This window comes from Urocitellus parryii, chromosome 2 (assembly GCF_045843805.1).
Source record: "Urocitellus parryii isolate mUroPar1 chromosome 2, mUroPar1.hap1, whole genome shotgun sequence".
NCBI classification, from domain to species: domain Eukaryota; kingdom Metazoa; phylum Chordata; class Mammalia; order Rodentia; family Sciuridae; genus Urocitellus; species Urocitellus parryii.
The window spans coordinates 100826934-100839604 of NC_135532.1; the positions used below are offsets into that span (position 1 = coordinate 100826934).

Consider the following 12671-nt stretch of genomic DNA (forward strand, 5'->3'; position numbering starts at 1 on the left):
GTGTTATATTCAAGTCAAGGTACAGACACATGAAGTAAGTAGGTAGAAAAGACTTCTATTTTCTATATTAGAGAGAAAGAACAAAGGAAGGTTTTAACCATCTTTTAGGCCAGTTAAGGAATTTAGAAAGCTTTATTTCTTGGAACTGAGGGGGGAAAAGAAATCCAGGAGAGTAATCAGAAGGCTGTCCTTTGGAAAAGAGGTATATAGATTAACAGGACCAGTAATAAGATAAATGTTTAAATTCATCACTTTCATTATAGCTAAACCATCATTATCATATAGGGCCAAAGTATATTGATCCTTGATTTATAGCTATGAAGTGAACAGTATCTGCTATTACTGTTAATATATTTCCCAAAGATTCCAAAAGAAATTCCAGTTCTAAATTTGTCCTCCAAATCTAAGGAGATGCCAGCAAAAATATCAAATAGTACTCTCTTACATTACTTCAGGTAATTAGAATAGCTCAACAGTTTCAATCTCAGGGGATAGAAAAGAGCCTTTTAAAAAATTTAAAGGAGAGCAGGGAGAGGGTACAAAAAGCATGATATAGGGTTAAAGTTATAATACACTTTTCCTTGTAAATGGCCAGATTGAATATTTTTTAGCTTCTGAGATAATATTCATCATCATAATTTAAAGTATAAAGCAGCCATAACATGTATGTGAAGAACACTATATAAAGCACAACCAGTGTTAGTCTGGATCCAATAACAATTTACAAAAATAGGCAGCATTTGGCTCTTGGGTCATAATTTGCTGAGCCCAGATATAGGACATGAACATCTTTTCTGTTCAATATAGAGAACATGCTGACATTCTCTTAGCAAGGACATGAATGCATATGGTAAGTATATACACGAATACTTAAACTTTCAAACATACTATCTCAATATTAAAGAACATATTTACTGTGTCTCATCAAAGAGAACCCCATAATATAGAATCTGTATCCATCTTTCTTTTTAAAACAGGAAAGAAAATTCTAATACTTACTGTAACACTGGTAACTCTGAAGTAATCATTGCTAGAGCGGTTGTTCCACAATGCAGCAAAAGAATCAAGTTCTGTATAATTCAAAATTTTAAAACAACCACAAAGGTAACCCTGTTAATTGGAAAAAAAATAAGAATTATTTAAAAATAAAGTGATGTGCCAGATAAATAGACTACAATCAATCAGTACCTCCAGCAATCTCACTACTTAATATTTACCCAAATAAGTTGAATCCACACAGAAACCTGCACAAGGATGTTTACCATATCTTTATTCATAATTGCCAAAACTTGGAAACAACCAAGATATTCTCTAGTAGTGAATAGAAAAACACACGGTGGTACAGACAACAGAATATTGCTCAGTATTTAAAGGAAAAAAAACAATCAGGCCATGAAAAGAAGAGAAATCTTAAATAAATATTACTAAGTGAAAGGAGTCCATCTGAAACGGGTGCATACTGCATGACTTGAATTATACAGTACTCTTGAAGAAACAAATCTATAGAGACAATAGATCAGTGGTTGCAGGATGGTGCAGGCCGGAATGAAAATGAATAGGCAGAGCACAGGGGGTTTTAAGAGCAGTAGAACTTTTATGAATGATACTGTAATGATGGATATGTAATATAGCTGTAAAAAACCTGTAGAATATGTCACTGAGTGAATTCTAATTCAAAATCTACAGACTTTGGATGGTAATACCATGTCAATGTAGGTTGTATCTAACAAAGGTACCACTTTGGTAACTATGTTGATAGTAGGAGAGACTGAGATGGAGTCAGTGGGTATAAGAGAAATCAGTCAGACTTTTGCTCAATTTTAGTATAAATCTTAAAACTGCTCTAAAAAATAGTCACTAAAAAAAGTAAATAATGTATCAGCAGATTAAGGTATCCAATAGATGCTAATTTATGTCCTGATATCTTAATATTTCTTGTTCCTTAGTCAATGTTTGACCTCACGTAGATTTAAGTGTAAGAGTTCATGTAGATATGCAAATATAGACACAATGCCCCCATTTATTAAAACAAGGAATATCTTTGTTAGTCATGTACCATGCTGCAAAGATGAAGGTAGGGTAATGACGCAGAATACAACTGCTAACCTAATCATCTCATAGTATAATACTCTGTCTCATACACAGTTATTAACTGAATCAACGAAATTGAAACAAAAGAAACTATTGAAAAAGTTGACAAAACTAAAAGTTGGTTTTTCGAAAAAATTAGTAAGATCGACAGACCCTTAGCCATGCTAACGAAGAGAAGAAGAAGAGAGAGAACTCAAATTACTAATATACGGGATGAAAAAGGCAATATCACAACAGATGCTACAGAAAAACAGAAGATAATTAGGAATTATTTTGAAACCCTATATTCCAATAAAATAGAAGATAGTGAAGACATCGATAAATTTCTTAAGTCATATGATTTGCCCAGATTGAGTCAGGAGGATACACACAATTTGAACAGACCAGTATCAATAGATGAAATAGAAGAAGCCATCAAAAGACTACCAACCAAGAAAAGCCCAGGACTGGATGGGTATACAGAGGAGTTTTACAAAACCTTTAAAGAAGAATTAATACCAATACTTTTCAAGTTATTTCAGGAAAGAGAAAAAGAGGGAGCTCTTCCAAATTCATTCTATGAGGCCAACATCACCCTGATTCCGAAACCAGACAAAGTCACCTCAAAGAAAGAAAACTACAGACCAATATCTCTAATGAACCTAGATGCAAAAATCCTCAATAAAATTCTGGCGAATCGAATACCAAAACATATCAAAAAAATTGTGCACCATGATCAAGTAGGATTCATCTCTGGGATGCAAGGATGGTTCAATATACGCAAATCAATAAATGTTATTCACCACATCAATAGATAAGCTGTCCTGATCTATAAATCCCCCATGTGACTAATCAAAAATAAATGTTATTGACTGAATTGCTGAATTTAAAGTACATTACACGTATCAGTTTTTAAATAGCTAATAAGTTGAGAATAAAACCCCTGGGCTGGGGTTGGCTTAGCAATAGGTAGAGTGCTTGCCTACTAGCACGTGCACGGCCCTGAGTTTGATCCTTAGCACCACTTAAAAATAAATAAATAAAATAAAGATATTGTGTCCAACTACAATTAAAGTGTTACAAATTTAATTCAATTCCTTATTTGTATCATTCTACTCTGTTTTGTAAAATTAATTAACTTTATTTTTTAGGAAGCTTCGAGTTCATGACAATTTACCATACTGTTAGTGATTCATTCACAATTCTAGCTGGTTAGGAGATTTATGAACATTTGGAAGAACTGTTTTCTCTTTCTATTCATAAGGAATTGAAGCGCTAGTACCCAGCAAACAGGAAAGGGGTTTAATAATTAGCTAATGTAAAAATAAATTATATAGCCTGAGAATGCATTTTGGTGGTAGAGCATTTGCCTATCGCACACAAGACCCTGAGTTTCATCCCCAAGGCCACAAAAGAGAGAGGAAAAGAAAGATATATCATGCCTCTTGACTTGAATTAATAAGGGAGAAATAAACGACTAATTCATTAGTAAGTTTGATTTAATACTATTGAAAATGAGATCTTTCATGATTTCTAACTGTTACATAACCACCAATTTTAATTAACTAATTTTTTTCCTTAAAGTCAATAAAATGTTACAACTACAAAAGGAAGTGATATTATGGCAATCTCCACCCCTGGTTCCAGTCTAAAAAATACTGCCTCTTGGCTAAGTTAATGGGCTGGGTTTTAGAGATCCAACTAGGGTAGGTGTACTACATGAAAAGGAGGAAAAACGTAAAACCATTAGTTGGAGAGATCCAAACCAGGGCCTTCATGAGAGATTGAAGTCAAAAGTCAAATCCAACGTAACAAATCTAACAAACAGAAAGAACATTATAAATGAAAAGTAAAGCGAAGAAAATCTGACATGAACTAAAAAAATCAAGACCAAAGCTGAAGGAGTGGAAGAATTTAATTTAATACACTGATTTGTGACAGAGTCAAGATACTCATTCAACTTTTTATATTAATCTAATTATCTTAATATCTTAATATCAAGAGCTGTCCTGATCTATAAATCCCCCATGTGACTGATCAAAAATAAATGTTATTGACTGAATTGTTGAATTTAAAGTACATTACACACATCAGTTTTTAAATAGCTAATAAGTTGAGAATGAAACCCCTGAGCTGGGGTTGGCTTAGCGGTAGGTAGAATGCTTGCCTAGAACGTGTGCGGCCCTGAGTTTGATCCTTAGCACCACTTAAAAATAAATAAATAAAATGAAGATATTGTGTCCAACTACAATTAAAAAATAAATATTAAAAAAATAAACCCAACTTGTCTTATACTACATTACCTCACATTAAATATGAAAGAATACATACAAATAAAAAACTGACAGAAATGTCAAAATTACTTGAATTTATATTTCCACAAGCTTTTTAAGAAAAAATGTTTTGTGGTTTTAAAAAATTAAATTTCCCCGAATTCAAACACTACCATCACCCGACCACCACTAACCTCCCCTCAGCAAAAAAAAAAAAAAAAAAAATTACAAGCTTTTTAATATTTTACTAATGAACTTACCTACACTCATACAAATGAAAATTGTCTGGCAACTAGGAGTTTCATCAAGAAACGCCTATTAAATAAACAGATATGTCTATCATAGATGTAGAAACTATATAAGCAGAACAATATAAACATTCAAATTATATCCTTGGCTAAAGCAAATAAACATCTACCGTTAAAGCAATTCTCGAAGGAAAAAAAAACTGAGAAAATGTATTCTTAAAATATAACCACAAAAAAAAATTCCTTACCAAAATCTGCATAACCAAGATTTTCATATATAAATTATTTCAAAAGTACAAAAACAACCACTACCGTATTACCATGGCCCTAAAAAAACACCCCACTAAATTTAACAATACATGGTTATCCAAAAATAAAGTGTATTAAATAAGATTCTCTTATAATTTATAATACAAGCTTTAAAAAGGTTAATTGACACCCTTTCTACACAATCACTACCTTCATCTTCAATTAACTCAGTTTTACAAGATTAATTTGCAAAAATAGCTTTATAATGTTAATTATTCTGCCGAAACAAGAACATTGTAATAAACCTCTCTTAACCCAACACCTGTGTTTGCATTCTCTGGACTAGGGATAAATCTGTAGTCTCCAGGAAACATTCTAAAGTAATTTTCTATGAGCTACGGTCTCACAAATAAGGGGAGGGGACAATCATTAAAAATCAGGATCATATTTTTTTTTGGCCACCTCCATCATGTAAACTTCCAATGGGGTGTGGGGGGGGTGTTAAAATTTGCTAAATGCCAAACGAATGACAATAATGTTATCCCAAAATGTTTAAAATATGACAACTAATCTTAAGGAACTTAAAACTCACTAAAACAGAAAAAAATACAGTCTGTGATAAGTAGACTAAGTTTTGTAAGGGAAGAAAATGTACCTATTGTTTGACACACTAAATGAAAAAAACTTTGAGACCATGATGTGAAAGAAATGAGTTAATAAATCTTACATATAACTTTAAAAAAATGAATCAAGCCAGGTGTGGTGGCACACACCAGTAATCCCAGAAATTCTGGAGACTGAGGCAAGAGGATCACAAGTTCAAAGCCAGCCTCAGCAATTTATCAAGGCACTAAGTAACTTAGCGTGACCCTGTCTCAACATAAAACACTAAAGCGGGGGTGGGGAGCCTGGGGATGTTGCTCAGTGATTAAGCATCCTGGGTTCAAACCCTGGTACCAAATAAAAAAGAAAAAATGAAGTCCTAGAAAAACCTGAGCTATAATGGATTCTAACCTGCAAAATAGGAGAACTAAGAATCCATATAGATATAAATGGATAATTGAATAAAAATAAACGAGGGAGAAGAGGAAATTCTTCTTTATCACAGATTTTAAAAGTATAGAAGGAATGAAATAAATGTGAATATTATCACTGGATATGCAACAATAACTTTTTCAGGTGAGGATCATCAATGGGTACTAAAAACTGATGATCAAAAGTATAGTAAGAAATTTATGCATAATAAAAAGGTATCTCACAAGATACTCATTAATTATAAAAGGAAAAATAAGTAATGTTACAATGGAGAACCTTTCCTTCCAAGTGATTAAAAGTTATCACTACTAATAGTGATAAGTATCCAAAAGGGTACCCTACTCTGATACATAAGGGCACAACTCCATTTCTGTGATATCACGGCCAAACTGCATAATCATGATTTAATCACAACCATAATCAGATAAACCAAATTAAGAACATTCTACAAAATAACTGGCCAAAGGTCATAAACACTTAGAAAACCTGAGAAACTATCCCAGGTAAGAGCAGAGATGTGGCAACTACGCACAATGTGATCCTACACTGGATTCTGGACCAGAAAAAAAGAATATTAACAAGAATGAATTATTAGAAGTAAAATTTAAATAAGGTCTGTATTTTGAATTATCAGGTTAGTTAATTTTCAGGTTTTAATAATTGTGCTCTGGTTATATAAGATATTGGCATTTGGGGAAGATAAAGGATAACAGGGAAACCTCTGTACTATTTTTACAACTTTATTATAAAAAGTAATTTTTAAAAGGGTATCTCAGGGAAAACAGAAGGAAGACCAATAGGAAAATAGAAGAAAAAACAGTAGAGTACAGGAAGAGATCAAAGCAAGGGAGAACAGGAGGAAGGAAGGGAGAGAAAGAGGTACTTGAAAATGACATGGACCAAATTATACTTCCTGCATGTGTGAATATATCATAATAATTCCTACTTTTAGGTATAATTATAATGTATCAATTAAAAATAAACAGACATGAGACCAGTGGAATAAAGGACTGGGATCAGGAGGAGGAAGAAGGGGAAGAAAAAAGGAGAAAAAAGGAAAGTACTGGAGAATGAAATTGATCCAACTGTTCTGTGCATATATGAATATGTCACAAGGAACCCAACTATTACGTGTAATTATAATACACCAATAAAACATTTTTTAAAAGACTGAATTATTTCAGGAGTAAAGAAGAAAAACTCAAACTAACTCCCACACTATACACTAAAACACAACTCAAAGATCCAAGAACATGAAGTAAAAAAAATTGGTGATGTATTTCATCAAATGACCTTTCAACTTTCTTCCTATGGTTCGAAACATTTCTTTTCTTGGTAATTCACTTATTAAACTTGGGCATCAGTGCTATCTAGGTTCCCCACTCTTACCCCTACCCAATATAATTTCTATCTCTTGCAGGTCAAAACTACAAATACTAATCACTATAATTAAATTGCACTTAAAACAAAACTATCTGCATATCCTACAGAGTATGACAAGAACATACTAAACAATAAAATTCCAAAAGTCCTTGTCACAAAAAACAAATCAACTGTTGCAACCAATGATATTTTTACATGCCTGAAAATGCCAATACATGTTCAATCTCATTGCAAAAATTACTAACCAACGAATGGTAAAAGTCAGAGTCTACAACAAGGGGAGTAGAGTTCTTTTTTATTTTATGTTATACTTTGCATATCCAAGGCTCTTCCCTTGTATTAGTTTCCAAAGTTTTGCCATAACAAAGTACCATGAACTGGATGGCTTTAAACAACATAAATTTATTATCACATAGTTCTGAAGGTTAGAAGTCTAAAATCAAAGTGTTGGTAGAGCCAAAACTCCCTCTGAAGACTCTATGGGAGGATCTCCAGTCATACCACACTCTTTTAGCTTCTGATAGCCCCAGGCATTCCTTGGGTGTTTTTCTTTCCTTCTTTTTCTTTTGGGGGGTGGTGGTGAGGTAAACTGTGGATTTAATCCAGTGCACTTAACCACTGACCACATCCCCAGCCCTTTTTTATTTTGAGACAGTGTCTTGCTAAGTTGCTCAGTGCCTTGCTAAATTGATGGAGCTAGCTTTGAACTTGGGATCTTCCTGCCTCGGCCCCCAAAGTCACTGGGATTACAGGCATGCGTCATGACAGCCAGCTATTTTGATTTTTGATAAGGGTGGGCATTGTACATGGAGCTCATGATAAAATGCTCCACGAAGGTTGAAGGTATAGCTCAGTGGTAGAGTGCTTTTGCTCTTATCTAGCGTGCACAAGACCCTGGGTTCAAACCCCAGCAGAGAACAGTGAAGAGCAGAGCCCACCTCACTTCCCTGTGCCTCTTGGCATTCCCATTCCTGGGAAGAGACCAAAGGCCTCCACCTTTGGACTTTACTGCCCCTCCGTGCATGGGTAATTTTTTTTTTTTTTTTTTTGGTTATAGGGAAAAGAGATTTCTCTGAAGAAGAGTCCAAGGGGTTCCCAGAGAGAAGGGAAAGTTCAACTTAGGACCAGTGGGGGGTTCTTGGCATGCATACACACACACACACACACACTTCTTCCTTATTTCTAGGTCTGTTAATATTTAAAATGTTACATTCACTGAATAAAGTGCCAAGATCTTTTCTTCAAAAATATTCTACAGTATCTACTGGATAACACCTATTTATAAAACTATCTTGTTTTACATTTATACATTGATATTTTCAGTTTTATGGGTAGGTCAAGGTTTTGGACATCATTGTATAAAAACACCTCAACTACCTAGAACATAGCTGGAAACTAGGAAAAACATTCTCAAACATTCTAAGTTCACTTAGTTACACACTACCTATCCCAAACCATACTCTCATTTGCTCTCTCCACCTCCATGTGTATGCCACTTTCTAATCTTACTCATTTACAGGCTACCTATCACTGTTTCTCACATTCAGTGAAGGTATCTGCATCTTCATCAGATTTCTGCCCTCCCACATGTCTTCCTACCATGGGCAACATCTATTTAATCCCAAGTCTCAAGGTTCTCATACCTTTTCAATTCAAAAGACACCTTCACACAGCCTCTGGATTTTAGGTGTTTTGAACCAATCTCACTCATTTATCCAATATTCACAATCTTTCTCATGCTGCACTACCATTATATCTGCTCCTCAATTTCACATACACAGCCTAATGCTCACTCCTGCCATTGTCTATTGTTCCTTCCTTGTCTCATTTCCTTAGGAAGCCTACATACGCGTGTTTACCTAGAATATTTACTCACCAACACTAACACCTGCTCATTCTATATGTCCTATTAGGTAAAGTCTAAGCCTTACATAATCCCACACTTTTCTTACATCCCAGACTATTGGGCTGTGTTAGAGAAGGGATCTCAGAACCATGAAAACTGATACCACTACAAACTTATCTCTCACCATGCACAAAAGTTAACTCAAAATGGATCAAGGATCTAGGAATTAAACCAGAGACTCTGCGTCTAATAGAAGAAAAGGTAGGTCCTAATCTCCATCACGTGGGGCTAGGCCCCAGTTTCCTTAATAACACGCCTATTGCACAAGAATTAAAACCAAGAATCAACAAATGGGATGAATTCAAACTAAAAAGTTTTTTCTCAGCAAAAGAAATAATATGTGAGGTGAATAGGGAGCCTACATCCTGGGAACAAATGTTTACCCCTCACACATCAGATAGAGCTCTAATCTCTAGGGTATATAAAGAGCCCAACAAGCACACACACACAAAAATAATAATAATAATAATAATAATAATAATCCAATCAATAAATGGGCCAAGGACCTGAACAGACACTTCTCAGAATATACATTCAATCAACAAATATACGAAAAAATGCTCATCATCTCTAGCAATCAGAGCAATGCAAATTAAATTACTCTAAAATACCATCTCACTCCAGTAAGAGTGGCAGCCATTATGAAGACAAACAACAAGTGCTGACCAGGGTGCGGGAGGAAAAAGGTACACTCATACCCTGCTGGTGGGACTTCGAATTGGTGCACCCAATTTGGAAAGCAGTATGGAGATTCCTTGGAAAACTGGAAATGGAACCCCATTTGACCCCTATTCCTCTTCTCGGACTATACCCAAAAAGACCTAAAAACAGCATATTACAGGGACACAGCCACATCAATGTTTATAGCAGCACAATTTACAATAGTTAAACTGTGGAGCCAACCTACATGTCCTTCAGTGATGAATGGATAAAAAAAAATGTGGCATTTATACATAATAGAATATTACTTGGCAATAAAAAAGAATAAGATCATGGCATTTACAGGGAAATGGATGGCATTAGAAGATTATGCTAAGTGAAGTTAGCCAATCCCCCCAAAAAAACAAATGCCAAATATCTTCTCTGATAAAGAGGGGTGACTCGAGATGGAGTTGGGAGGGAGAGCAAGGGAGGAAGATTACTCTAGATAGGGAATAGGGGTGGGAAGGAAAGGGAGGGAGAATGTGAATATCATGGATGGTGAAAGGAGACCCTCATCAAAATACAAAATACATGTATGAAGATGTGAATTTGGTGTTAACATACCTTATATATAATCAGTGATATGATAAATTATGGTATAATGGTGTATTAAGAATTATAATGCAAAAATAAATTAAAAATTTTTAAAAAACAATTTCAGGTGGAATCTTAATACTGTTAAGCACTCTTTTTGTTTATTGATGGTTCACTCTCTGGTTCTATTCAACAACTATTCAAAAATTTCACTACTCTTACCCATTTCTTTGACCAACTTCAATTCAATCAATAAAAATAAGTTATTAGTTAGAAATTATCTGCTCAATTTTTTTCCCTCTCTCTCACTCGTTCCTTACCCTTCAATATTCTTTCAGGAAACAAGATATCCTTCTTGCAACATTCCCCCTTGTCAATACTTCATTCTTTACTCCTTCCCAAAGCCTATAAACCACTCAACTGTCCCTATCAGATAAAACATATAAAGACTGTTACTTCCTATTCCTTGACAGGAACCACACTCTTGTTTTCCTTGCTTTCATAAAAGCAGCTTCCATCTCCTTTTTCATTCCCTCTAGTTAAAAAACAACAACAACAACCAAAAAAAACATCTTACTTATACACAAGTTTCCACTGAAATTACTCTTTGGAGAAAAAAAAATCAGGAATTGTTTCCTGATTATTTCAAGATATTGAGGAATTATTATTGATGGTTTAGGTGTTTCTTAAAGAGTTTTCTTTTAGAGAAATATATACTAAAATCATGTGGCTTCGCTTAAAGAAAGGTGTATAGATTAAACAGTATTAATTCATGAGCTGCTAAACTCCATAAAAGGTACTTAAGGGACACTCCATAATAAGTACATAAGGGGAAACTATACAATTCCATCTACTTTGGTTGAAATTTTTCATAATAAAAAATTACTGCTGTTACTACTAACAATAAAACTGCAAATCACATTAGAATACTCATTTTGAATGGATTTGGTTTTTAACCAAAACAGAAATTACTAAGCCTCCTGAGTTTGGGAAATATTCCCTTCCCCTCAACTGTAGGGCACGTCACATCAGAGAAATATAAACTTATGATGGAGAAAAGTTAACCTAACTTGCAGACTGATGCTCACTTCCTGGTCTTGGGGTCCCACATGGCTAAAATGGCGCCTGGCGATCAGCCAGAAGGCGTTATGGTGGGTTGTGACGAAAAATCGGACCACCTGTAGGATAAGCTCAGAACACTTCCGTCCTCCTGGACAGCTCATGTATCCCCTTACTGCCTGTAGAATGGGTGAACTCTCCTCACCCTGCTGATCTTTATCCTGATTAGCTCCTATGCCTTATATTAGTTGTGTGTGCTTCCTCAATAAAGGCGCTCCAGCCTTGACTGGTCTCCCTGATGCGTCTGATTGTCCTCTGGTGAGGAAGGGCTGACCTCTGGTGGTCAGTTGGCCCTCTCCTTTCTTGGCTTGTCCTGGCTTGGGCATGTTCTCCCTCTCTCTCTCCTGCAGGTCAGGAGGGAACGAGGACTAAAAACCCCGACACTCAACTTCCCAAGTAACCCCCAATCCTCAAGCATCAGTAAACTGCTTTCAATAACCATGTGATACATCTTTTAAATTAAGTAGTATAAAGGTTCTTAGTGCTAATTTATAAGTATTTGATGATTTCCAAAATCTTTTATTTTAGATCCTGGGTTCACTATTGACTCCTGTACACATTTTCTCAGATGCAGCCTTATAGTCTTGGTGGTGACCAGAAACTAAGCCACTTTTCTCAACTGTATCCTATCTCCCTGCCCTCCCCAAATTAATTTAATTAAAAAGTTAGATTAGGATTTTGTTTTCAAATTACTAATTTCATCTCATTTAATCATATAGTCACCCAAGTGGGAAATCTCCAACCCTTAAATCAGCCATGACTTCCCCTTCTACTTCACCAAATACTGCTGGTTTCACCATTAAAATGTAGTATAAATCCATCTCTTCTCTAATATTATTCAGACTGCCCTAAAAAGGTCCCTTCTGTCCCGGGGTATTTCAGTAGTCTCCAATTTCTCTTGCTTGTCTTAATTCAACCTTCCTCCCTACAGCCAGTAATTTAAAATAATAATTTAGTCAAACAAGCTCCCAGTTTAAAATCTTTAAATTAGTCTTTGCTCAAAAATCATTCCCTCCCTGAAATAGTTGCATGTTCACTTCAAACAGTATCATTCCATAAAGTCTTAAATAAGGGAATCAACAAAAACTGAAAAATTTATGTGTTTATATTAAAAAAACTGGTTAAAATATTAGAAAATCAAAATTCCATCCA

At 34.9% G+C, this 12671-nt stretch overlaps 1 protein-coding gene and 1 pseudogene across 2 annotated transcripts in view; one reads left to right on the top strand and one right to left on the bottom strand.

Moving 5' to 3' along the window:
• Positions 1 to 12671, bottom strand: part of Stag1 (STAG1 cohesin complex component) — a 372311-nt gene that overhangs the window by 261798 nt on the left and 97842 nt on the right. Inside the window, exon 2 of one of the 2 annotated variants that reach the window (XM_077795277.1) lies at positions 1000 to 1110. The exons of the other annotated variant lie outside the window; for it this stretch is intronic. Coding sequence (XP_077651403.1) covers positions 1000 to 1028 — 29 coding nt within the window. The 5' untranslated portion in view covers positions 1029 to 1110. The remainder of the gene's footprint in view (positions 1 to 999; positions 1111 to 12671) is intronic. 2 annotated transcript variants of the gene reach the window in all.
• Positions 11519 to 12671, top strand: part of LOC113177265 (rho GTPase-activating protein 5-like) — a 38247-nt pseudogene continuing 37094 nt past the window's right edge.